This window comes from Tetrao urogallus (genome assembly GCF_951394365.1).
Source record: "Tetrao urogallus genome assembly, chromosome: 17".
In the NCBI taxonomy this organism is placed as follows: Eukaryota; Metazoa; Chordata; class Aves; order Galliformes; family Phasianidae; genus Tetrao; species Tetrao urogallus.
Window position 1 is genome coordinate 6,958,075 of NC_136830.1, and position 27,440 is coordinate 6,985,514.

General features: G+C 48.3%; 1 protein-coding gene across 1 annotated transcript in view; it reads left to right on the forward strand.

Annotated features, from left to right (window-relative positions):
- Positions 1 to 249: 249 nt before the first annotated feature.
- GRK3 (G protein-coupled receptor kinase 3) overlaps positions 250 to 27,440 on the forward strand; it is a gene marked incomplete at both ends in the record, with an annotated part of 41,280 nt that continues 14,089 nt past the window's right edge. Inside the window, 8 exons of the mRNA XM_079543803.1 lie at positions 250 to 362; positions 9,115 to 9,191; positions 21,121 to 21,194; positions 23,191 to 23,292; positions 23,662 to 23,736; positions 24,864 to 24,925; positions 25,581 to 25,632; positions 26,207 to 26,298. Of these exons, the coding sequence (XP_079399929.1) occupies positions 250 to 362; positions 9,115 to 9,191; positions 21,121 to 21,194; positions 23,191 to 23,292; positions 23,662 to 23,736; positions 24,864 to 24,925; positions 25,581 to 25,632; positions 26,207 to 26,298 (647 nt within the window). The remainder of the gene's footprint in view (positions 363 to 9,114; positions 9,192 to 21,120; positions 21,195 to 23,190; positions 23,293 to 23,661; positions 23,737 to 24,863; positions 24,926 to 25,580; positions 25,633 to 26,206; positions 26,299 to 27,440) is intronic.

Sequence of the window (27,440 nt, forward strand, 5' to 3'; positions counted from 1 at the left end):
GCTGAGGGCCGGCGGAGAGCCCCGGGAGCGGAGATAGAAGGGGGGGGGGGGGAAGAAAGAGACGGAGGGAGGGAGGGCGGGGAGCGGCCCCGCCGCGCCGCACGCACGCAGCCGCCGCGCGGCACCGAGGCACGCGGGAGGCGCTCGGCCGAGCCCCGCCGCCGCCCCGTCCGTTCCGCCGTTCCCCGCCTCGGGGGCGGCTGCCCCCGGCCGAGCCTCCATCTGCAGCCCGGCGGCGGGAGCGGGAACATGGCGGACCTGGAGGCGGTGCTGGCCGATGTCAGCTACCTGATGGCGATGGAGAAGAGCAAGAGCACGCCGGCGGCCCGGGCCAGCAAGAAGATCACGCTGCCCGAGCCCAGGTACCGCCGGCTAACGGTCCGCAGCGGAGGGCACCGAGGGCGGTGGCGGTGGGGGGGTGGGCAGCGCAGCCCGGCTCCTTCGGGGCGGCCGGGGGGGGTTGGTGGGAGCGGGGATGCGGGAGCCCGAGAGCAGCGCCGTGACCCGGAGCTCCCGGCGGAGCGGTGGTCTGAGCGCGGCCGGCCGATGGATGGAGCCCGGCAAGGCGCCGTGCCGGCTAGCGGGACGAGCCGGCGGGACGGCAAATCCCGCATAGTGCGTGCCGCAGGAGGGGCGGGCGGCCGTCGGCCCGGCGCTGCCCTTGCAGCCCTCGCCCTGCGCTCCCGCGAGCGCGGCCGGAGATGAGCGCTTCGCTTCTGCTCGCCCCGTTGCCGCGCCGGGCGGCGGTTGTCGCTCTCTGGGCTGCGCGCCGTGCCAGCCGCCCGCTGTGCCCAGGGCACGAACCGCCCTCGGGCTGCAGCCCCAGCAGGTGCGCCAGCGCCGTGCCGCGCTCCGTGCCCGTTTGCGTGGCGCGGGGTTCAGGGCGCCGTGCGGGGCTGTGAGCGGCGGGGAGGTGATGCGGCCGAACCGCCGCACGGGCAGGGCTGACTGTGCAAGGACGCGTCTGCAAACCGCGCTGATGATCGAAGGAGATACTGGCAGCTCCGGTGCTCGGAGGAAGGTGGGAAGCGGTTTGCAGCCGTTGCTGGCACGGGAAGCGGCGGCTTGCCTGGGGCCAGGGGGCCTGGCAATGGGCGCAGCTTGGCCCAGAGCAGGGATTTCCTCACGCAGGAGGAAGCAGCGACTGTTGCTCTGGTGTCAGATGTCTTCGTACTGGTTTCTGGTCGTTTTTTTGATGGTGTATTTTTTTTTCCTCCCCCCCCCCCCCTCAACCTCCTTCGTTAGAACCACCACGATGCGTTGGGCATACTTAAATACTGTGTGCTACTGGCAGATGGATCCGTGTACAATTATATAATACAAATCAACTGCTTGCATGCAGGTTGGTATAGTAACAGCAAAAACCCACCGCCGTGCACAGAAAGTCTGTGTTCCTCTCTGGGTCTGCAGTTGAGCCCTTTCCCCAAGGAGATTTTGGCTTTCTCTGTGTGCAGAGCCGGGCCCTGCAGCACCACAGCCATGCTGCATAGCCAGGAGCAGGCGATGGCAGGGATGTGCTGCAGCTCCAGCACCGTCTGCTCCAGGAATGCTGCAAAGATCTCCTTGCTCTCTGCAGGTCGTGCTCTTGCTGGAGCCCGGTGCACCTGTTGGCACCATTTTGTGTCTCTGGGTTAAGTGATGCAAAGCAAAAGGGATGAGTTTGCTGCAATGCCTGTTTGCGAGGCAAGAGCTGTAGGGCAGAGCAGATTCCAAGGCTGCGGGCCAAGGCTCAGCAGCAACCAAGCTGTGAGGGTGAAGTTTGTTGGCTGCTGGTTGCTGGGCTCGTGTGGAGCATCCTCAGATTGTTTGTGCGCCTGAACTGTTAAATGTCACAGCTCGGGAAGAACAAGGGCAGAACGTGCCAATGGGACACGTGTGCCTGGGGAAGAGGCTGGGCTGGTGATTTTAAGCACCAAACCCAAACAATCCTCTGTGTGTTCTCTGTCGTCTGCTTTTCCTTCCTTTCAGCATTTCCTCCGTTCCTTCCCAGGAGCTGGGAGAGCTGCAGCATCTCTTCATTGCGTGTCCTGAAAGGGCCATCCTGCAGGTGGGTGGGCAGAAGGGCCTGCAGGATTGGGAACTCAGTGGGAGAGAGGGCATGCACACTGAAATGTCAGCCTTGATATTTAACTCTAGGGTCGGGAGGAGAGGAGCCAGTGAACTGCACTCAATTTTTAGGGTTTTCGTGGGGCTTCTGAAGTCTTTCACTTTTAGATATCAATTTTAGGTTCCCCTTATTTTGGTCACTGGGAGTGGAAGAGAACTAAGTTATAGTTCTTCCGATTTGCTGGCCCCTTCTGTTCTGAGATGAAGATTTGCATATTGGGAAGTGCAGATGAGTGGTGCAGGAAATAGGGGCAGGAAATAGCAGGTTGGAGCCGGGGTGGGTGCGGGGCTCACTCTTGGTGTATGGGAACAGAACAGAGCAGGCGTCCATCGGGCTTCTCTTCTGCTGCCACGGTTGTAGAAGTTTCTCATCATCTCTTCTAACCTGCACGTTCACTAGTTAGCTCTCTGTGACGTTAATTCTGTGATTGATTCTTCCAGGTCTCTTTGGTCTCCAGCCTTCCTCTCATCCTGCCCTCCCAGGGGAAAACCAAACCGTGTTGCAGACACTTAAAAATCATTCTCCAGCTGTGATGATTTTTTTTTGGTTATCCCATCCTTGTTGTATCTCCAGAGGTGTTTCCAGGCCACCCCTCGGCTCTGATCAGCCTGCAATACACTTTTCCTCCTCACCTGGCATTCCAGTATCAGCGAAGTTCTGGCTGAGCTTCATAGGATGCATGGAGGTCGATTTTCCTTTCCCGACTCCATCCTGGGCCATTTGTGATCTCTCCTGTATTAATCCTGCTTTTGCAGTTCTGTTCTCTTGGCATTGTGGCATTCTTTCTCTGAATCTTAGCTGTATCTTTGGACATCCCTGAGTTCTTGCACCTCTTCAAACATCAGCAGCGCTCCAGGTTAGAGGGCAGAGCGCCTCGCTGTCTCTGTGCTGTCAGTCCTGGTTCCTTTGACATTGTTTCCTCTGGTTTTGTCTAACGCCTCCTTCTTGTGCTCTTTCATTTACAATGCTGTCTCTTAAGAAAATTTTCCTGAAAATTGTTTGTTGCCATTTTTGCATTTGTTACAATTACGCCACTTGTGCTCACGCCTCGCTCTGTGCTGCTCTGCACTGCTCTGCACCTGCAGCCCTGTGCTGTGTGCTGGGCCCTGCAGCAGCGTGGCACTGAGCAGATGCCACCAGCACCCCTGTTCCCACTGGATGCCCCATCCCTGCAGACAGCCACAGGCGGGGATGGGGCTGTGAGCACTGATGGAGCTGAGGATGTCCCTGTGCAATGCAGGGAATGGGAACAGATGGCCTTCGGGGGTCCCTTCTGACTCAAACAGCATAAGAATACTTGAACTGCTCAGGCTCACAGCAGAAGCTCATGGCACAGCAGAGGTGCTGCTGAAGGGCTTTGCCCAGGCAGAAGGCAGAGCCTTGGAGCAGGGCTGCACTGCTATCTGAAGCACACAGAGTTGGGGCTAAGCCTGTTAAGAAATCAGCAACACGTGGGAGGTGCAATGGGTTTTAATCACGGGCCTTCCCTTGGGTGCTGATACTGTAATTAAGCAAAAGGTAAATGAGGGCAACTGGGGGAGAGGTTCAGCTTTCTGCTACCGTGCTCTGTACTGAGGGATGCTTTGGGGGAAGCTCCCATTGCTGATCATGCAGCGTGGGTGCCTGGCACTGCAGGATGGCCGTGGGGAGGTGGAGGGCTGGTGGACCTCCCAGCTGTCCCTCGTGCTCTGGGTACCACTCAGGGTGCTGCACTGCAGTGCCAGGGAAGGGCTGAGCACAGTGCTGGGCAATGTCAGGTCATGCAGAAGGGGCTGTGTTAAGCTTCTTATCTATAGGGGGGTATTTATCTATTGAGGGTAATTAATGCAATTAGAAGAAAGCCTATCAGAACCTGTCAGGTGCAGGTGCATACATAGTTTAATTGAATTAAATGGGCAGAACAGCAGGCCGTTGGGTCCCAGCAAGCACTGGGTTAGCAGGACACAGCTCCATGTCAAGGAGGTGATTTTCTTCTCTGAGCCTTTCATCTGCTGTTCCTTCTAAAAACCCCAGCCTGGCTTCCCCACATCTTCATACTCTGCTTGTTTTCATATCAGAGCTGTTCTGCACCTCTCTGTGTCAGTTCTTCATTCTGTTACCCACGTTTTCCTTTTCATCCAGCTATCGGTTTCTCTGTTGGCATCTCCCTTCTTTTCGGGACCTAAGAATAACTGCGAGTCAAAAGCCCACCGTGAAGTGCAGAAAATCAACAGAGACAATTTTACACTTCCTTGCTTTGTTTTGCTGCAGGAGGATCTCTGTGGCGTGCTTGGGATGTGTGGCTCTGAGAGATGCTTGTTTGTTTAAAGAGGATTGTTTCTTCCGGAGGAGAAAAAACATAGGAACGTTTTTGCCAGGTTTAACTTGTTTAAGAAGTTCTCAGTAGATCTCTTTTACAGGCTGAGCCTTCCTTGGCTTGTTTCACTTTTGGTAAAGCTTGCATTGCTGAACCCTATGCTTGTATGAAAGAATACGTTGTCTGTAATGACTGCAGGCCATTCTGTCCTTGTCTTAAGGTGTATTTGCTGACCATCGTGGGAGGCCTTTGGGGCAGATGCACGAGCAGTGTAGGCTGGGTTTGGGTGGTGCAGAGAGGCGCTGAGGGCTCTGAAATCACATCCTGTGGCTGTAGATGAGTCAATCACAGCCAGGTGTGGTGCATCCCAGCCAGCGTGGGCTGCATGTTGTTCTCGGTTGCTTATAGCCTTTACATTTGCACACTGTTTTTAAAGAAAGTCTAAAGCATAGGTACAGACAAATCAAATAAATAATAGGCACGTTGCACTTAATTTCGTGTTTGTATCAAAGAAGCCCAGCACGTTGTGATTGACAGATGGCTTAATGGCGTTTAGAGTGAGGAGATGTGATGTTGTTCCCATTTCTCCTTCTTGCAGTTTCTCAGTAGCGGCGTTCTGGTGGAAGGGCACGTCCTTGACATTACAGTTCAGTGCAATTATTCCTGAAAAATTCATGTGCTTAGAAGCTTTTGTATTAGTTTCAGGTTTCAGCAATGGTAATGCAGGCAGTCCTCAAGAAACACGAGGGTAGTGTCTGTGCTGAACTCACAGCTCCGTGCTCTTGCTTTAAGCTTTAAGTTGTAAGCTTTCTCCATTAATATTTGTTGCAGATGTGGATCTGCTTGGGCAGGAAACTAGTGATCACCCCTAGCAATTGTAGGAGCTGCTGAATGGTTTGGAAGTGGGAATGGAATGGTTTGGAGAGTTTGGAATGGAAGAGAGTGTGCTGAGATGGGAAATGGGGTAGAAATGGGTGCAGTTGGGATGGAAGATGGCAGAGCCTGGCCCTGCTCTGGGGTTTGGTGTGTTGGTCCATCCTGTGGTGTGCAGACAGTGCAGCTTTGGGGTATGGGACGTGTGGGGATGTGCTGTGCATGGAGAGGGATCAGAGCGTTCCTTTGCACTGATCAGTGCTCCGTTCATCAGCTGATGGGATGAGGAATTGAATGAGCATGTGCACTAATTAATTTAGTACCAATGATTGCTTTGATTTCTCTATTAAAATAATTAAGTCAATTGAATACGGCATCGCTGCCAGGGTTATTCTAGTAATATTATAGGGTGCTAGGAAGTAGAAGAATCAAAGGCACATATGTTTTCCATGTTATTTCATTGTTGTCCAAAAATGTCTCCTAATGATTTGTTTCCTCTTCCAATCGGGCAAATCACAAATGGGAGATAAGTAGATCAGATTAGATGGGCCAGTGGGCCTTTATATGCTGGGAATTCACTTTGCCTGCTGGACTGGAAGAGCAGTGGCAGTGTGTAAAATGTGCTTTGTGATACCTGAGAACAGAATCACTTGGAGCCTGTAATGAACTCTGAAGTGGGTACAAGTCTGAGAGGAAGCAAAGTGAAGTGGATGGAAGGCGTGCAGTGCATCCCTGTGCTCTGCCTGCCTGTCTTTTCCCTGTTTCGTCTTATAGGTGAACATATCAGTGCCTGCAGGTGCATTAAGCTGGGTGGGTTTGATGATTATTTTTCAAGCTTTAGTGGGCATCTGTACAATAGACAGCATTCCACCAATCAGAACTTATACCGATTTACAAGAAAAAGCAGCATGCTTTTATGTTAAATGATAAAAAGCTCCTCTAAGACCCCATGGTAAGAAGGTCAGCAGTAAGTGGCTTCTTGATGTTGTTCCAATAGGGAGAGTATGCATGTGCACACATAGCATTGCACTGCTCCTCAGCCTTCCATTTCCGAGGCGTGAGATGCTTTCAGAACAACTCCTGCATTATTCAGTAGGATGAACCCACAGGGATGGAGTCCGTGCATCTCTGAAATTAATAGCAGAACTTTTAGGAAGTATCAAAACGAACGCTGCTCGTTTCCCTCTGCTGCAGTTCCTGGTTTCTCCCTGCACCTGCTGTGGCAGTGCTTACAGCTGGCAGGAAGCTGCCTGGAAGATGGCATCATGCTGTATGGCTGCAAGGCATCCCCAAACCCGTCAGAAGATGGATTTCTTTTGACAAATTTGGTGACACTGGGGTCACGGGTTGCTGCTGAGGGGTCACAGCCCGGGCTGCTCTCCATGCCCTGCTGCTCCTCCAGTGCTCGTGGCAGGGCAGGGCTGCAGATGTGCACTCCTCACGCCCTACCCATGTTCTTTTCCATTAAAAAGCCCATCGTTCATTTTGGTTTTTTTTCCCCCCTTATTTTTTCAGATGTGTTTTCAGATGGGCGTTGTGCGCCTGTACCTTGGTGCTGCGATCTGTGTCCTGTCAGCTCACCTTCCTGCACGCTCATGGGCAGCAAGAGCTCTGTACTGATGGAAGGCCCCCAAACCACGAAGGCTGCTGCTCAGCAGATGCCTTTGATCAGCTCTGACGGGCCGTGCTGCTGCGGTGAGCTCAGCTCCCAGTGCAGCCTGCAGCCCTGCTGCCCGGGTTGGGCTGAACTGTTCCTTTCCAGCTCACAGACTGGGGACTGCAGGTGGGCACCTGCCTGCGTGATGGGGATGGGACGGCAGGGAACGGCTCTAAATGAAAAGAGGAGAGATGGAGGTTGGATGTGAGGAAGCAATTCCTCACTCAGAGGGCAGTGAGGCCCTGGCAGTGCTGCCCAGAGCTGTGGTGCCCCATCCCTAGAGGTGCCCGAGGCCATGGATGGGCAGCCTGAGCTGGGGGCAGCCAGCACACGGCAGGGGGATGGAACAGAGGATCTTCAAGGTCCCTTCCAACCAAAGCTACTCTATAGCCTAGGCTTTTAATGTTAAGTCTGATTGTAATGTAATGTAAGTCTGAATGTAATTGTAAGTCTGCTTTTTGATTTCTGCCCTGTGTATTTGCCCCGTCAGCTCAGCACACTCGTGGCGTGCGGACAGCAAGCTGAGCATCCCCGAGTTTTTTGTTGCTTGCTGTTTTCTTCCCTTATGAAGTAAAAAAAAATATACCGACAAAAGGTTTTTCTCCAGCGTGGTCGGATGTGCTTTTGTTTCTGGAGTCTCCCTGGATTTTGTTTTCAGGCAGCTTTTGTTTTGCTTGATCTGAGTATTGCCATCGAGGTGGGTCGTGCTGTGAACCGAGCTGACCCGCGGGAAGGCCACAGCTCCCATTAGTGCTGAGAGCACATTTGGGCAGGGAGAGCCTTTGAGGAACGGCCGCTTCTCTGCAAAATGTGGCTTTTAGTGGCGGATTGCTGGCCTGCAGGGCAGCTAATGGGTCGGTGTCAGGAGCCGAGGAGCCTTCCTTCCTGCCTGTGGCATGGGCTGGGCTGCGCTGCGGATTGTTCCATCCAGCTGAAGGATGTGTGGACTCTGCTTTGCTTCTTGCCAACCCGGTAAAATTTTCACCTCCAACCTGTGGGTGAGAGTCAGGCAGGCGGGCACAGGAGCAGTACAAGCAGCAGGGACAGGAGCAGCCCTGCCGAGCAGATCTGTTCATTACAGAGTGTTTCCCAGGGCATTTCACTCACACGTTATGTTGCTTATTCTCTCCTCCCGTTGTCTAGACTCAGATTTATGTGATCTCTCGCAGCACACTTGTTATGGCAGAGCAGAGCCTTCTCAGCACCCTTGTTATGAGAAGGGCTCATTTTGTTAGTGCTGGTCTGCTGCTCGCATGGGAACTGGAGCTGGGACCAGGGCAGGACAGAGCTGCAGAGATCATCCTCATGTAGGCAAGGGGCTGAGAGTCCTGGTGCCAAACAAGCCAAGCCACCTGATTTTCCTTCTCCAGGAAGCGTTAGGGTTAGGCTGTGAGAGCCAGCCTGCCCTGCTGCATTTCAGAGCTAGTTTGTTCCTTTCCTTTCCCTGACACGGAGTGGTGTGGAGCCTGCGTCTCGCAGGGATCAGGTGCTCAGCCGTGCTTTTGAAGAGCGCGAGCGATTTTGACAGCCTTATTTAGGGCAAGAATACATCGTGTGGGTTATTTGTGGCTATTTTTACAGAAATACCGAGTGTGCACGAAAATACCAGTTTTAAAATTGGAAACAGAACAAAACAAAAAAAGGAATTTTGGCTGAATGCTGCCATGGCACAGTTGGATCATGGCACAGCACCGCCGTGCTGCATTGATTTTAAAATTTATGTACTTGTATTGTTTCCCATATGAAATTTTTATAGCATTATATTAAAAAGAATATTGACGTTACTTGACAAATAAAGAAAATCTTCGTTAATGTGGTTTCGATGAGTGGTTGTGACATTGTAAATTAGCCAAAGGAGATGTTAAGTGCACCACAGCCAAGCTGGGCTCCTAATGGAGCCAACACTGGCTAATTCTCCTAATGATGTGTGGCAATGGCTGTGTGAATGGCCTGATGCTGACTCGATTGACTTGTGCTTTTATTTGCATGGTGCTGGCTAAGACCCAACGTGGGGCCGAAGAGGCAGCAGTGCCCAGTATGGAGATAGGGCTGAGCTGTGGTGTCTGCACTGGCCTTTGCATGGGTGTTTCATTGCAGCGATGCTTTTCTCCCAAGTGTGTGAAGAGTTTTGTTAAAAGAAACAGCTTCAACTACCTCTTTTTTTCTCTTTTTCCCTTTCAGCATCCGCAGCGTCATGCAGAAATACCTCGAGGAAAGGGGTGAATTAACCTTTGACAAGATCTTCCATCAGAGAATCGGTGAGTCGTTCTGCTGTTCTTGTGAATCTTTTAAGGCTGTCTTTTGTGCCACCTCTCTGATGGGCTGCACAGAATCCACGTGGTGAGTGGCCTGGAGAATGCTGTAGTGTGGACAGGACGTTGTGAAACAGAGGCCTTTGGTAGAATGAGATGTAGAAGGGTAGAAGGTGAAGCAAGGCAATCTGTCAGCTTAACTTCATGTTCTGGAAAACTACTGGAAAAGTAATTGAATTACTTGGAAACATGTAGGAGAAAATTGTATTACTTGGTATGGGCTTGTCAACAATATAATGTGTCACATCAGTTCAAGTTGGTTTTTTTTTTTTCTGCAGGATAATAAGCCTTGGTCAGGGAGCAGTTGTATAAAAATACCATGCTTGTCATCCTGTCTGTCTGCTGGGTGTTCCCATAGCAGCACAGGCAAGGGTGCCTGGGTGACTTTGGCAGGTGCTGGGTGAACTGCTGGGAGAAGTGATCTGAGAAGAGCTCCAGTGGCTCATGCAGGGTGGGGATGGATGGATGCAGCCAACGAGCTTGCACGAATGTCAGCATTTGGTTATCAGTGGGAATGCTGGGATGAAGAACCTCAGAGAAAGGCCGTAAATGCACTGAGAGCAGGTTACCAAAGAGCTCCATAAACAGGAGGTGTGAGCGCCTGTGCTGGAGAATGGCACAGATAGAGGTTGGAAAGCTGCAAATCAGGCAGCATTTTAGCAGAGCCGGGTGTTACAGTGAGCCTCAAGCTGTGACGTCTCGGCTCGATCACACAACTAAATATAACCATGGGATCACAGCCTGCGAGGCACGGCAAGTAATCCTGCTTTGGCAGAGTGCTGCGTCCCGTCCTGGCACCGGGCTGGAGAACGAACGTGGACCTGCTGGGAGGAAGCCAGGAAGGAGCAGAGGCAGCAAACAGACCTTACTTAGCATCTGCTGAGAGCGACCTACAAGGAAGTACTGCAGTAGGGCACGATGCGCGCTGTGAGAGAGAGAGAAGTGAGGGTAGGCAGTCTTAAGAAGAGAGAAAGGTGGTTGCAGAGGTGGTGAGGACAGTTTGATTTCCAGAGGCTTAATGTGATTAAAATATGTGTTGGTTTTTGATAATTAACGGGTGTAAAGCAGTGCAATGGATGTAATGAGCAGCTTGTGATGTCTTTGTCAAGTAGATTTTAGGAGCGGGTTGCTGTAAGTCTGCGGTGATGGCACAACAGCACTTGTCTTGCAAAATGGGGACAAGACCATAAGATGGGCTGGGAAGGAGAGGAGCTCAGTGCATCTCTTCCTGCCTGAAGGAAAGGAGAGAATGTGATGAGCAGGTGCTGGGAGCACGGGGCTGCTGTTCCCCATTTCCTAAAGGTACTGGTGTCCTGTGGCGTTGCACCTATGTGGTGCATGCAGGGATTTCTCATTTGCTTGTGCTGACATCTTTCAGCATGTGCGGTCTCTGCTGAAGCACTGATGTCTTGCTATAGCCTCGCAGTTGCAAAATAAGTGGAATTTTAAGTAACCTCATAAGCGTTGGCTCAAACTGTTTGTTTCTCATTGTTGGCAATGAAATGAAGAAGCCTTTTTAAAAATAAAATAAAAAATGAATTTGAGTGGAACGGCTTGTATGTAATGGATATTTGTATTTATGTAATTGAATACTTTTCATTAACAGTTGATTCCAGAGGATAGAGAAGACGGTTGCAGTTATTCTGATAAGTCACAGCAATTACAGTTAGGTAACTGACCCTGGAAGAAATGAAAGATTTTATCTCCTTATTTTCCCCACTCTGGTAGCTGCCAGAAGTGGAACTGTGGAGCCCGGGCTGTCGTTAGGGATTAGCTTTTCCCATTACTGGAGATGCACAGCTTGCAGATGTGCAGAGCTCTCCTCCTCTCTGTGCTGCAGTCCCAGATACGAAGGCCAGCTGTGCACATGGGGCTGGAGCTTGGAGGTGGCTCCTTTGGAGGGAAGGTTTAGGAGGGAAGGAGGAAAGATGGAATAGGACTGTTTTTAACAGAAGACTTTGCATTGCACTTGAAAACGTTGTATTCCTGTACCGTGGTGGCTCATTTAAATTTTATTGCGTTTTCTAGCTTGTTCTTTGCCGTTAAATCTGTACTGTTTCCATGCATTAGCATAATAACTTGTGGTGAAGCACCCTCAGTTGTAGGCAGGCATTATGCACAGTGCTGTAAGATCAGTAGGGTGTGGTGATGGGAAGCTTGATCACCTTGCCCTGGCATTGCTGCTGTGAGGTGTGCGGGCAGCTTGGTTGGGTCAGACCCAGCCTGCAGGGAGCATCGCTGATAGACTTGCTGCTTCATGCCTCATCGGAGAGCCTGCTGCTCTAGAATGCTTTCCTTTATGCACTCATTATAAAGCTTCATCCAGCGACCTCCCTTTGCTTTGGCAGGCAGTGCAGATGAGGACCGTTCCGTTTTCTTTTTTTTTTTTTTTTTTTCCCCAGACCACAGCTCTTTCTTACAGCTCCAGTTCCCAGTTTGTTCCGTTTTTCAGTATCCTCCTTTCCAATGGAAAAGGAGCAGAGCGTTGATCACTTGTCTGCTGTCGCTGTGTGCATGGAGTCCCAGCCGGTGATGCTTTCCTGCCGCCAAGCCTTGCGGTGGCACTGGCCTTACCAGCTGCATGTGCTGCTGATCTCTGACGGCCGTTTGCAGGAGGGCTCCTCCAGAACGGTCATGAACTCTCTAAGAATTACAGAATGAGTCAGAGGCGAAGTGCTGCCCTGCAGCCTCACAGCCGACTGCTCCTGCAGAAGCTGCTTCCTCCACAGCAGAAGCTTCTTGGGGAAGTACAGCATGTCTCGGAGCACAGTACATAACCACCTTAGCTAATTTTTTTTTTTTCTACCACATCCTGTTTGCTACAACACCAGATTATGGGTTTGCTTTGGAGAGGGGGGGGAGGGAGCCATTTATTTATTTATTTATTTATTTACTATCCCAATATCTGTAATTAACACGTGGAATCCACTCTGCTTCTTGACCGTGTTAAAACCGTACGTGAAATCCTTCCAGGGCTGTGCTGAGCTGCAGGGCAGGCGTGCTGAAAGCAAACTGCTTGCAGAGGGCAGTTTGGAAATGAGCTGCAATGGGTGTAGCTGGTGGGAGAGTCAGGGTCTGCTGCGTCACGTGTGGCTGCTGGGCATTGAAGACAGAAGTTGGGTCATAGTATTGCTTTAGAAAGGGATTACTGGGGTTATTAAGGTGCATTTGCTTGGACCAGTTTTATTTTTTTGTTCACTGTTTGATTGTGGGATTTTGTACAGCTTGCATCTACCTGGTAGGTGAGAAACAGAGCTGAACAGAGGCATGAAGCATCATAGAATGGCCTGGGTTGAAAAGGACCACAGTGATCATTTAGTTTCAACCCCCTGCTATGTGCAGGGTCGCCAACCAGCAGACCAGGCTGCCCAGAGCCACATCCAGCCTGGCCTTGAATGCCTCCAGAGATGGGGCATCCACAGCCTCCTTGGGCAACCTGTTCCAGTGCCTCACCACCCTCTGGGTGAAAAACTTCCTCCTACTATCCAACCTAAACCTCCTCTGTCTCAGTTTATAACCATTCCCCCTTGTCCTGCATCCTGCAGTTCCAGCTCAGCTTAGCCAGGGGTTTCTGGCCTGGTTTGCAGCCTGGTGGGATGTGGGAGTTTGCCTGCAGCCACCTCAGTTGTCACCTGCACAGAGCTGGTGGGTTTGGGTTGGTGAGAAGTGAGAACCAAATGTATTCTAGCAGTTCCAGCAGCTGCTAATACTGCAGTATGAGTGAGTGTAAACTTCCTTTAATTTCTGTTCTGTGCTCTCCAACCAGCTAGCTGCAGCAGGAGGTGTCCCAGCCCAGGTGAGCATTGCCATCCACACCAGAGCTGCTTCCTGCACATGCAGCTCCTGCTTGGTGCCCTGTGCATTCAGCTGCTCCCTCCCGCCGCTGCATCTCTCTGTGTCTTTGGGTCTCTTTGCAGCTGAGCATTCAGGCCAGATGAGCATTCGGTCCATTTCAGAGTTCCTTCTGCACAGCCCAACCTGCAGCAGCGGGGAGGGGACTTTCTGGAGTGAGAGAGAAGCGCTGTGCTGACCTTCTGCTCTGTGTTTCCTGCAGCTCTCTCACTGACAGCTCTGTTGAGAAATAATAAAAAAGAAATAGGGTCAGAACAGCCAAAGCACCGTGGTTTTTGTTTGTGTGTTTGCTTTTTGGTGCAAGGAAACACGCTTTCTGTCCCTTGTTTCTCTGGTTAGGGACCCATTGTTTGCATTACTTCAGAATTTCGGTGCTGCTGCTGAGATGGATCTGGAGTTAAAACGTGTTGAGAAAAACATCCTTGCTCTTCCTCTTTCTGTGGTGCAGTGTGGCAGCTCAGCACACTGCGCTCCCTGATGCCTAAAAATAACAGGCTTGGAGAAGCACCTCCCCGAAGCGTTATTGAAGCTATTGTTTAATTTAAGTGTAAGATCTATGTGTCATTGGCATTTTCAACTAATGAAACAGTCCTCCGAGGAAATAACAATGAAAGCAATAAAGCTTGGTTGGGAGTAGAGAAAGTCAGGAAGCTTTGGGCTGCTGGATTGGCACGGATGGTAAGGTTAGGGCAGGGCTGGGTGCATGGAGCAGCACCAGCGATGGGTGGGCATGAGAAGGGGGCTGGGGACTGGAAAATGCTGTGTGCACAGCAAGGCTTTCTGCAGGAGCAAGGAGGCAGGCGGTGTATGAAAGCAGTTTGTTTTATTTTTTGGGACGTTCCTTTTCTGACCCAGAGAAGCCAGCCGCCATGCAGAAGTGGGCACCATCAAAATGGGGAAGTGAGCGGCTGAACGAGAGATGGTGTTTGAAATGCTCTTCTAAGAGGGATCTTCTATTCTTGTGTCTCCTTGTTCTCAGTTCAAGTGCAGGCTAAAACCTGGATCGTGGATGGTGTGCAGGATTCCCGTATGGGTTTGGTGAGCGCGTGCTTTCCTTGCGCAGTGCCTCCAGTGGGTTCAAAACAACGCCAAGAGCAAACCACAAGGAAATGTCAGAAGCTGTGTGACTGCAAACTGAAACAGAAACTGCAAGGCTCTTTGCACCGAGCTGTTCCCATACAGCGTTTCTCCTCTTGTGTGTGGGGTGTGAGTGCTGGAGGAGAGAAAATGCACGCTCAGAGCCTTCCTGCAAGCTCAGCCTGCTCTGCTGTGTGCATTTTTTTTCTTAGAGTTAGCCTTGAGTTTGAGGTCTGGTTATCATCTGATAATTGAAGCATTGCTGGAGGCTACGTCTCTCTTGGCATACGTTTTATTTTGTTGTGAAATAAACATGATACTTGCATGAATTATATTGGAGATCATTGAGAGTGATGCTGATGAAGCTTCCTGCTGGAGAGATGTGCGTGTTTTGCCTGTAGGCAGTTGTAAGGAGATGTCTGTCTTGTGTGTCAGGGACAGACAGCATCCAAAGTCACTATTAATAATGTATGCATTTATTATTATTTTTTTTCCTTCTGATCATGAATAATTGAGCATTTCTTTGTTGGGATACAGCCTGATAAGCTCCCATGGCTTTCTTCTTAGAAGTGTCGGAGATGCTCAGTTGTGTGATTTCCCAGAGGAGCCACAGATTAAATCTGAGCTTTAAAATAGAAGAAATTTATATATATATATATACATTTATCATCCTGTGCAACATCACATAATGGATAATGTGTATATGCTGATATATATTAACACTTATATACAGTACAGTTCTTGGAAAATATGAATCATGGAGAAAAATAGTCTTCATCTCAGCAATGCAGCGTAATTACACAGCTTTGGGGTTGGGTTACAGCTGGAGTGGAGAAAGAAAAAGAGAACGAGATGGACGACAAATATAATACATAGATAGGTACAGGCGACAGATTACCAGTTTTCTGAATGAATTTTCACTTGAATATTTCGAGTTGGAACTGGGTGGTCTTTTAGGTCCCCTCCACCCTAAGCCATTCTATGATTGTGTGTTACAAACACAACCTTGCGTGTTGCTCAGCCACTTCCCTACCAAAAATACAGCTTTCTACCTACGTTTTTTCCATCTGCTGTTGTTCACTTAAGCTTTCTTAGCCCATTTCTGGTGGAACATCTCACTTGTGCTCTGTCACTGCTCCATGCACAGCCTTGGTTTCCCTCCCTTTGCAGTCGGTCAGAAGCATTCCACTTTCATGGAGGTTTCATCCATGCGTCCTCAAACAATTCACAGACTAATTAAGGCTCAGAACCCTACTGTGAAATAGGTAAATATTAGTTTTCCATGTCTCTAACGTGGCATAATAACAGCGTTAATGCGATTTACCTGTATGGCTCTGTAGCAATAACAAAGCAAGTTGTCTGGCCCTGTCAGTGCTGCTCACTCTTCTCAGTGGGATAACTCATTAGTAACCAGAAAAAAACTCCAGTACCAAGGGTACAGTAAGTAGAGCATAAATTGCTGAAGCTGTGAAGTCTTGTGGCTTTCAGCAATAGTCAAAGAGTTGCAGCAGACACACCAGAGAGCTCTGGCCATCAGTTCCGTTATGAATTCATTGCAGGTCAGGGAACAGGCAGAGTTCCTAAGTCCCTAAGTGCTGTCCTGGTTCCTTACAAGCAATGCTCTGTTAAGGAGGGTGCAGAGCAACCAGCAGTGTCTGTGTTGGGAAGGGAGCTGCAGATATGCAGGACGGTTTCCGAGTGAGCTGAGATGCTTCTATCAATAATTTCTTCCATTAGAAGGGGAAGCCAGGAGAGAATGAGAACCATCTGTTGCCGAATCTTCAGCTCTCAGCAGCTTTCCTCTCTCTGAGTGCACAGGAAGGCTTTGAGATTCACGTGGGAGAGTTCTGTGCCCTGCCGCTATCGGGGCGGTTTTGCTCCTCCTCACCAAGTGCTGTGGGTACGTACTGCCTGATGGTGCTACCCGCAGTGTAGCAGCCTGCTGCTGTTGCTGTGAGCAGTTTGGTTCCTCGTTTGGCTCTGGCTCGTTAGAGTGGTTGAGGTCCCTCACACTGCTTGCTAAGGGCATCGGGGGCTGGGCAGTACTGTCCTGCTGCTGTGGCTTGGAATGCTGCGCAGGAGCAGTGCGTGGTCAGGATCAGGGGGTGCAGACCTGCATTGTCAGGATCATTCTTAATGATCGTTTCACCAAACAATATCCAGGAGGAGTCTGTCACGTCCTTCCCAGGGACTGAGAGTTCTTGTGACGTAGGGAAAGAGCTGATGAGTTCTAAACAACAAGGGTGACATTTAAAGCTGCTAATACTTGTTAGCTCGCTAATAGCTTGCTGGTAGCTGCTAATGCCACTTACTTGTAAATCTAAGGAACTCCCACCACTTCCACAAGTGGAAAAAGAAGAGAACTCAAGCGCTCTGTTCTTCTTGGTGAGCTTTAGTGGAGGAATTCAGGCACATTCTTTGCAGCTGATTGAGACAAAATGCCTCAGTGCTGTACTTAGTTGTCACGTTAGACATTGGAATATTTTTACATATCTTTGTACATGCCCCTTTTCTTGGAAATCCTTATGCTGGTGGCCACCATTAGCTTAGTGCACGAGCTCTGCCTTGTAAGCTGGTGCTGTCAGAGGTGTGACAGTGCTGGGGATATCCCTGTGCTGTGCTCAGGCAGGACTGAGGCTGTTGGGAAGCATAGAACCACAGAAGGATTTGAGTTGGAAGGGACCCTTGCAGGTCATCTTGTGCAGCTCCCCTGCAGTGGGTATGCCTGAAGTAAGGATTTTCTTTAAAGACACTTGAACTGATGCAAAATTTATTTTCATGTAATGATTTATGGAGGTTATTAAACCAGCTACCTGGCAACTTGCAGACTCATTTGGGCTCAGTTTGCTTCTGTTCTTGAGAAACTGTTCTGCGCTCATCATCAGTGTATGCAAGTGCTGTCTTGTAAAATCTAATTTGTTCTTTTATCCTGCCTTTTATGTGCAGAGTTATGTTCTAATTTGTTATGATCTATTATTTTTAACGACGGGTGGACGTACATCAGGCTCTGTTAGAAGGAGTAGGCTAAAGGCAAATAGCTCACAGAGGTAGGGAAAGCCACGGTGCCTTTGGGGCTGCAAGGTGGGCACAGCTCTGTGATGCTGAACCCGGCTCCCTGCGTGGGTCGGCTCTCCTGGCACTTCAGGTCTCTTTGTGCCTGAATGAGGAATCATTGCTTGTCTCCATTCTGGAGCTTTTAGGGGGTCTCACTTATCCTACGCTACGGCAACTGAGCGTGTTTACCTTGCAGAGAGAGACTTTGAACCTGGCTGGGTATTCTGGGACAACGCAGGCTGTTTCGAGGTGCTTACATGGTTTAATCATAGACCTCTGTCCCTGACTTTTGGTGTCTGAAACCCAGACCTGTGACTGAGATTGAAGCACAAGGCGGTTTCCCAGCAGTTCTGCAGGATGGCTTTGCTGGAGGCGGGGTGGCCGTCCCTCTGCTTACCTTCCTCTGGGTTCTGTTGGGCGAAAGCAGCCAAATAGCAGAGATGGGGAGAGATCTGAGAGGGACTCGGGGGAGAGACCTTGATTTAAAGTGCCCGCCGTGGGTGTTGTGGAGCTCTGGGGACGCAGCAATAGGACCCAACCATCCAACTGCACACAGGTGTCCCCACGGGCTCCGGTCACCTTCTGTTTATTTGCAGCACGTTTAGTAAGGATTTGGAAGCAGCTTGACATTTTTGTTTCCTATTTTGCTTACTGGAAGGAGTCGACATCGGCATGTTGGACCACATTCAGGTCTGCTGTAAATAGAGGCAGCCTCCTTTCAGTCTGTGGCACTGCGAATCCCTGCACCAGAGCTCAGCTGCCTATTTTTAGCTCTGCTGACTTACCTGGCTGCTTCTGTTTGCTTTAATAAGATTTTTATTTACTCCTGTTCAAAGGAAATTTGAATCGGATACTAATAAAGTTCCAGCTCAGATTCGATAAGTAGTTTGATCCGAGGCTGTTTTATTATGGAGTCCCTCATTAGTTTTATGGTGGTTATTCTGCTCTCTGTATGAATTGAGGACGGGGACATGGTGTGATGAATGCAGGGTGACCTTTAGACTGCGAGCGTGAGCGCTGTGTCGGTGATGGGGCTTACTGCAAATAATGGCATTTGGCACACTGTGCCGTGCAGGATCATCCATAAGAAAGGAGTGAGAAAAAAGCAGTGCTCAGAGGCTGGGAAGCCATGGCCTGCAGTGAGGTACCCTCTTGTTCTCTCACGCGTCTGCATTATTAATCCCATCCATCACTTTGTTCGTTACCAGTTTCTTTTTCCTTAGCAGCCACTGATCTGGTGGTTGCAGCAATTATATAGCCTAGAAGGAGAAATCTTGAAAGCAAAAAGCTGTCAACATCTTTATTTCATAAATAATTGCTGGTTCCTTTTAGCAGTTACTTAATGCTATCATTTCTTTAATTCCTGCTTTCTGCTCTGGGTCCCACTTGCAGCGCGCAGCTAACGGTGCTCATTGTGCTCTGCGTCAGCTCTGCCCAAGCTCCTTAGAACTGCTGTCACCACTCCAGCACTGCTCCTGTCAATTAGTTGTGCTATTATCTGAAAGCTGTGCTTCCTGGCTAATAATTTTTCGCTCAATCTCAGAACATCAGTAGGAAAAAAGAGATCTCCTTTATGCTGCGGTGGAAGTGCAGCTGGCTGATGGAGCAGTGCGTGTTGCAGGCTGGTGGTGCCTCGTCCTTCTCGTGCTTTGGTCATAGCATAACTTCTGAAAAGAGGCATAAATGGAAACCTTCTTTTGTAGGGAGATCAGTTCTGGGGAGCAGCGTTTGTTCTGCTGCTGGTGGCCCTGAAAGAACAGCAGTGCTGGGATTGGCATGAGGTGAAATGCAGCATCCCTTGTTAATGAGAAGCGTGTCTCAGAAATGCTTCTTAATGACTGTATAACGTGTATGAGTGCAGTATGTCTTAGCAGACACACATAAATGCTCTGACCAGTGGTTTTTTCAAAGGAAGAGAGAGAGAGATCTATTTTTACATTGACCCAAGCAGCATTTCTGAACCGGGAACGAATCGACTTCTTTTCCCTCCAAAGAAAATGGTGGAGAGCTGATAGATGAACGAGCTGTCAAAGTTCCCAACTTCTTTTGGATGTGTCTTTTTTTTTTTCCCTTCACCATTGCAGTGCAATTAAAGACAAAAGCATCTCGGTGAGAAGCTGTGAGCAGTGCAGCAGGCTGTCACTGCTCCTCGTCCCCTGCCCATCACACAGGGCTGCAGTGTGGGCAGCAGCATTGCTGAGGGGTTGTGCTGCTGTGTTTTCACACCCCTCCCACAGTTGCCTTTGTGGGTTTGTTTTGTTTGTGGGTTTCGTTGGTGAGCAGCCAGCGTCTGGGAACACGCCAGGGATTTTTCTTTCACTGCATTCATCGCTGTTTGTGCCGCTCTTTGGTCTCTTAATTACACAGCTGCAATCTCCTTTGGTTCGTTGTCCAAATAGAAGTCCGGTCTATTTAGCGTTGTTTTGCTGTGATGTTTCGATCATGTGTAAAAGAAGAGTTAATGAGCGAGCTTTATTTCCATGAGTGCCATTTGTGGAGATCCAGAAATGCGCCGTTTTTTGTCCTCAGGTTTGCTCCAGATGGGGTTGATGGGATGTTTCCTGTGCAGACAGTGGGCTGCAGGGTAATCTGTGCTTTGGGACTGCGTTTGCCATGCGTGTGATGCTGCTCTGAGTGGTAATTGCAAATGGCTTTCAGGGAAATGGCAAACTCCTTCTGTTTTCATAAAAAAGAAAATCAACAGCAAACCCAATTGGCTATAAAGTAGTTCAAGAATGATTCTTTTTTGGTGAGAATAATTGGAAAGTTTAGAGATTCTCAGAAGATAATTTCTTAATTAGATTCCTGGCCTTATTTAGAGAACAAAACCCGGTTTGTATGATCATCCAAATATCATCCTAATCAGCCAAGTGAGTCAGGGAAAGCACTGCGTCTCTGTGGTCATCATCCCTTCTTTGGTGTCTGTTTATGGCTGCACCAAGGGGTGCCCAGGAGAACAAGCTCTGCTAATAGGAAATTTAGCTTGGGATCCAGAAGTAACCAAGAAGCTTTTGGTTGTGCATCAACGTGGCCTTCTGTTGTCTGCTCAGTGTTGGTTCTCGTAGAATCATAGAATGGCTTGGGTTGGAAGGGACCTCAAGGGTCATCAAGCTCCAACCGCCCTGCCGCAAATTCAGGGCCACCTGTAAGTTTAAATGACAATGATGCTTAATAAAAATAAAATAGAGCAGAGTGGTGCGTAGCTGGGTAAGTTGAAAACGAGCACTTTATGCCCTGGTGTACATGGATGTGTGTATCCACGGAGTGATGCTTTGAAATACCAGTGTCAGGCAGAGGGTTTGGATGATAGGTGCCCACACTGCCTCTGTGGGGCAGAGCTTAAAGCACTCGTAATGGAAAAGGCTCCTCAGCGGGCTGCAGGGGCCGTGCTTTAAATCACTTGCAAAGGAACTATAAAGGCTCTGATGTAATTCATGGCACTGTAAAATCCATTAGTGGTAACACTAACCAGCAATTGTAAAGTCAAAATGTTGAAGGAGTTGGTTTTTCATCACTAAAGCATGGAACTCCAGTACCAAGAAGCAAAATGCTTGAATAATATCTGGTTTTTACTGTGAAAAACACCTCAGAGATCAGACAGGGAAGAGGAATGGAATATTTCGGTGTGTTGTATAAACATCTCATAAGCTCCTCAGCAGGTATTGGGATGTGCTTTACGTACCCCTGGGAGATGAATGAGTTGTACGGTGGTTTTCTACTCAGAATGCTGTGAAGTTGCTGGAGAATCAACATCGCTCAGTTGTGGCAATTAGGGATACTTACACAGGTGTATGCAGCCCATGGGGCTCCCAGGCCTTGTCTGATAGCAATATTAGAGCAAGTTGTAGCAGTGATACATTTTTTTCTGATTTTTCTTTTTTTTTCCCCCCAGGATTTTTGCTCTTTAAAGACTATTGCATGAATGAAATCGATGAAGCCGTCCCTCAGCTGAAGTTCTATGAAGAGGTAAGCTGCACCCTGCAGACACTGCCAGCACAGCACATGGATTGACTTGACGGTCAACAGTTGGACAGTGGGTTGATGGTTGGAGTGGATGATCATAGTGGTCTTTTCCAACCCTAATGATTCTATGGTGGTGGAGAGGAGGAGGATGCTAACAGAGATCGAAGTATCTTTGGGTTTATTGCTATTTTCCATTGTGAGTTGCCTGCTTTTACTGTGGGTCACCTGAACTGTTGCTAAGAGCTCAGTTGTCAACTGGGTTCACCTCGGCTTGTAAAGGATCTCTGATAGCTGAGAGTTAAGCCAGACCCGTTTTCGAGCAGTGGAGTAAACTCTTGATCTCTGCTGGTGAAGATGATGATAAATCTGAGTTCTTCTACAAACAGAGATGAGGCGAAAGTAAATAACGTCTGCCAGCTCCCAGTGGAACGAGAGCAGTAGATTCCTGCTCTCGGAAAGATCTGAAAGCAAAAGCAGAACTTGTTACTACAGCTGACGTGGGACGTGAATTCATATCCACTGCATGTAGGGAAGGATTTTTCTGCCTCTGCAAGGGACGCCCGCGTGCTCCTGCTGCGTTCAGCCCCTGCCTGTTGCTAAGTATAGCAGTGAGGTTTGGGTGCCTTTACAGTGCAGCCTGTGTTGCTCTGTGCTAATTAGAAGTGCTGCCTGAGATAACCCTGTGTCTGGAGTGCTGTCAGGCTGATGAGTTACAGTTGTTCTTGCTTGTGGGCTAACAGCACAAATAGGGGAAGAGGGATCGGCGTGGAGACAAATCACGAGCGACCCGCTTCTCCCCCACTCAGTGAGGCATTGCTTTCAAGGAAGAGGGATCTTTTTTTCCCATCATTTCCATCTTTTTCTATGCTGAAGATATTGCTGTCAGAAGTAATCAGGAAGGCGAGTTGCAGCCGATTGTTTAGCAAGATATTTTTAGCCGCCTTTTTATCTTTGAAACAATGTGAAATTGTATTTTTAGGTTATTAGCGAAGTGTTGCTTAAAAAGATGTTAAATGCTTCGTCATGCACTTTTGGAAAAATCCTATTGAAGATATTTAAAGAGGTTCATTACATCTTCTCCTGTGATGTGCTGGATTCTTGAGCTTTTCTTCCCGATGTATTTGATTTACTTGCCGCACTTATTACATGTGGAATAATTTGAGTGCATTGCCACATTAAAAATCACTCAGTGCAGAAAGGCTCCGTACTCCAGGGATCACACACTGCTGCAGCTTAAGTCACGATCGAGCATTTAAGTGGATGAGTGATTCATCCGGATCGGTTTCAAACAAAAAAACACAAGGAAAAAGAAGGAAAAAAGAACGTCAGGGTGCTTGAAAGCTAATGGCAGTTCTTGAAAGCTTCTTTATCAGCTGCTGTGTGAAGGTGAACTGGGGTTGGCAGGGGTGTCCCTGCAGCTTTGGGGTGCTGTGTCCGTGGGTTATGCTGTCTGTGGTGCCCATGAGAATGAGGCTGAGCTCAGGTGATGCACACTGGGGCTCCTCTGCTGCTTCTAATTGTTTTGAGGCATGGCATTAATTAAAAACAACGTAGCAAAGATGTTTTGTATCACTGTAATTATAAAATGGTCCCAAGGGGGAAGAGGTCAGAGGTGGCAGTAGAACTGCTGCCTAATGGCAGGCAGCGAACACCAGGGCTGGGCTGGGGGTTTTTCCTTGGCTTCATTCTGGGCTCCTCAGTTCCACCTGTGCATAGAGCAGCTCCTGAGTGATGCTAAAACAAAAGCGAAACTGAGCTGAGGGAAATGCACTGCAGTCACACAGCTGTAGGAAATGGAGCTTTGTGGGAATTTCAGGCAAACAAGAAAAGAATTAGGAGGGAAACCTCACATCACGTGTAATTGTGGTTCTACATGTCTTAACTAAGAAAAAAATGAAGATAAGCAAAGCTTTAGCCGAAGCAAAGTCCTTCATTTGCCAAAGACCTGAACAGTATTAAAGATGTGCTCATGTGATGGGCCCTTCCTCTGGCGTTGCAGATCAAAGAGTACGAGAAGCTGGACTCCGAGGAGGAGCGCCTGAGCAGGAGCCGCCAGATCTACGACACGTACATCATGAAGGAGCTGCTCTCCTGCTCCCACGTGCGTAGCCCTCCGTGCCGAGAGCAATCCCAACCCGTGCCAAAGTGCCACCAGAGCCAGCACAGGGCCACATCTCCTCCAAACGAAGCTTTTGCTCAGTGAATGCTTAGGTGTTGCACTGGGAGACGTGGTTTAGTGGGAAATATTGGTGGTGGGTGCACGGTTGGACTGGATGATCTTAGAGGTCTTTTCCAACCTTGGTGGTTCTATGAACCCCTTGGTGTGCTCTCAACTAAAAGAAAAGTTGGGAGCATGATTTACATTGCATTATGTGCATTTTTTCTTGTGTTTAGAAGGACGGCAGCTCTGTGTCCGTAAAGGAAACATTTCCAACTGTTTGAAATCTTTCTCTGTCTTCTTTTCCCAAAGCCTTTCTCCAAACAAGCTGTAGATCACGTACAAACACATTTATCCAAGAAGCAAGTGCCAGCCAGCCTTTTCCAGGTGAGGTTCAGTCTGTTGACATTTCTTTCACTTACTTGACAGTAAGAGACGTTGTGCATGGAGACAAATGTGTTCTTACAGAGACAGAATCCAAAGGTACTGCTGGATGTTCTCTGTGATAGCAATACCAGAATGTTTCTCTCAGCTGAACAAAAATTATAAATTACTTTTCTTTCCTCCATTTGAATACAGAAAAAAGTGCTACTCTGGCCCACTTTCTGAGTTATTAATCTCCAGTGGTTTTATTTAGTTTAGAAAATAAAGGAGTGAGATGTGAAATACTTTTTGTATCGTTGCACTGCAATCCAGATCGACAAAAAACAAGCAATTCAGATTTGTGCTCATTTTTGTAGCTAAATTCACAGTTTGTTTGTGCAGATAATAAACCTCACCCATCATGGGAGTGTTTACAAGCTTACACTTCTTTGATGTCAATCTTTGTGAATATTGCCCCTGCCTGGTTGTTTTTACTGCTCAGTGAACTGTTTTTAACGTGGCAATTAGGTGAAGTGACAAACTGATACCTACATTGCTTGAGTTACAGCTCCCTGCTAATTGGGTTGGGATTTGAGATCTCTGCGTGCTGGCACACAACATGAGGAAGCACTTCTGCTTGGACGAAGTCATTTGGGAACTGAAGGTGCTTCCATACTCAGGAGAGAAGGGCAGAGGATGGGCCCAGCAGCTCTGGGCAGTGCAGAGCAGGGAGGAGATCTGTACTGTGATGGCTTTGTACTTGTTAGCCATTTATAGGGGCTGCATGCAGGGATCGTTCAGCTCTCCCCGAGGGGAACACAGTGTTTTCTAGCTGGTGACAATATTTTGTGTTTCACTTCAGGGCACCTGTTCAGGTTCCTAAAGTTCAATGAAGCTGAAATGCTTGCCTCAGCTTTATCCAGGGAAAACATAGGAAGTGCTGCTGCTGCACAGGGCTGTGTGCAGTGGGTGCAGAGAGCTCTTCATCTGTCTGGGATTAGGGTTGCTGCAGGTTGCCAAGTGGCTGAGATTGGTGAGAGCTGCTGGGAGCCAGCTCCAAACCTCAGTGTGCCAGCTGTGTGTGAGAGGTGGTGGTGCATGCCCAGCTCATCATATGCTTACATTTATGTGTGCCTCTTCATCCTTTGTAGCCATATATAGAAGAGATCTGCGATAGCCTCCGAGGGAAAATATTCCAAAAATTTATGGAAAGGTATGGACATGAGCTCTATTATGTGAACTTTCCATCTGCCATAGTAGAAGTTCAGATCCCTTAAGTGTTGCTGTAAAATAAGCTGAACGTGCTTAGTAACCTTCATTTAATCCCTAGTTAGCACACCTTACGAACGACTCCATAGAACTGTTATTCCTTATTTTGAAAATAAAGACTAAATTATTTATGTGGAAATGGGAGACTGCTTTTTGGCAGCAGCTCGTGCTGCTTATTTATGTTTTTCCTACATTAAGTTAAAAATGAGTTGAAAACGTTCCTTGGGGGGATGCAGAGGTTCATTAACATAAATTGAGCTGCCTCTGTTTGCTTTTAATTACATTTATGCCCTTTATGCCATTTGATTGTTGGTTAGTTCCAAAGTTAGTCTCGTTGTTTTCAAAAATGAACATTGACATCTGCAGCGATGCTCTGAGCTGATCGCTTTCTCTTACAGGGATGTAGGACATGAGAGATGCACTGCCCAGTAGTGGCTTTTGTGGAGGGGGTGGGATTATGGTTGCCTAAAAGCAGGCCTGTGTTGGTGAATGTCACAGCACACCGCATTGCACATCTCCTTTTCGGTATCAGAGCCTCAATGCTTTCTATGATACTTTACACAGGAGTCTCAGATAACTTTTAAACTTCTTTTCTACAGTGACAAGTTTACTAGATTCTGTCAATGGAAAAATGTAGAGCTAAATATTCATGTAAGTACTTACACATATTTATCTTGTCAAAGGCTGATGCGGGGAAGAAAATGTTCAGTTTTGAATCCTGCTTCTCAAAAGGCCTTATCAAATACACGGAGTGTTACTGATACGCTGCTCTATTCTTAGGCATGCAGTCCTTGCAGTTCCGTTTGGACATCCTTTCTGCCTGCCCTGAGCTGACAGCTTTGGGATTGCTGTGAGAGCTGCAAGAAGCTGAGCTGCTCCAATTGTTTCCCCCTCTGAGTCCCACTGCAGCTGCAGCACTGTCCCAGCACTGCCCTCAGCCTTTCTTTGGCCTCAACCGTTGTCCCTCTGCAGTGCTCCTTTGTGGCTGTGTAGGAGCAGCATCCTCTGCTGCAGCTCTGTATGAGTGAGGCCATCAGCCTTTAGCCAGTGCAGGCTCAGGGCTCCTTCTGTTGTACTTAACACAGCGGTGCCTGCAAGTGCACTAAAATACAAAGAATAAAGAGCTCCTTTTCCCAAAACAGTAAATGCAATATGAATGACAACAGTTAAGCCTCTTACTGAAATAATAAAGTCTTCCTTTTTTTTTTTTTTCTCCTGCTTACAGCTGACCATGAATGACTTTAGTGTACATAGAATAATTGGAAGAGGGGGATTTGGTGAAGTGTACGGTTGCAGAAAAGCAGACACTGGAAAAATGTGAGTATATACACATGCTTTAAAGATAGCTGTAAACTCTGATCTGTGCAAGGAAATCCTTCTGGTTACTTCACACAGAATCACTGCAAAGCAGCATTGCATGGCTGCATATTTCCTTCTAATTAAATTTGATCCCCAGAGGTTCTGATTCCTGGATCATCGTTAAGCTTCGTTTGCTGTTTGATCCTGCTGTGTGCCATGCAGCAGGGCTCCAGGCTAGCACCACTCGTAAGCATATCCCTCATTTAAATGGTCCTGTCAAAATCAACGGAGGCTGCACACGTGTTTAAAATTAAGTGTGTGCTTAAATGATTTCCTGGCCCAGCACCTCACAGTGCCAAATGATGTTTGTATGAAAACACGGTGATGGTGTGAGGTGTTACCCCCCCATCTGCTGAAGGTCCTGGTACCTCATTGGTGCTCACGGAGCACTGGAGGATGGCAGAGGAACACAGACCACAGCACTGCTCAGTCTGCAGGGTCATCCCTGGGCAGAGGCTGCATGTGCTATTCTACATTTGTGTAATTGCATAAGTTTCTGCCCTGATGGGTCCATGTTTCCCTGGGAAAAGCAGTGATGCTTGCATTTGGAAGAACGCAGTTCAGTGTCGGATTTTGTTTAACAGAGCTCTCAGTGGGAACTGCAAGATCCTTTTTCTGGTCTCACCATTCATATGCTTGTCCTAATCAACAGATTTCAATTTCCAGGCATAAGCGTCCCATAATGCCCTGTTTTGAATGTCTGGGCATTGATTTAACAAACTGTTCTCAATATGTTTTTTTTTTTCCCCTTTCCATCTTGCTCTTCTCCTAACAATTATAGCCCAGGGACCATCTTTACATGTTTCTATCCTACTCAAGCATGGTATGTTTGGAGTGCCACGTCCGCAGTTACAGCTGGCTTCACTGGTGTGTGTGTGTGTTCTGCATCTCAATAATAATAAAGTTCTGAGCTATTAATCAGTGGAAGGCATCTTACTGTTACCATCGCGCTCAGTATTTTTGCAGTGACCTCAAGTACTGATATTAATACTGCTATTAACGATACTGTCTTTATTCTCGCTTTGGTACCTCTTTTTGTCCATATACAATCCATTAATTTGTCCATGTACAAAAATAAATGTTTTCTTCAACTTGAGCCA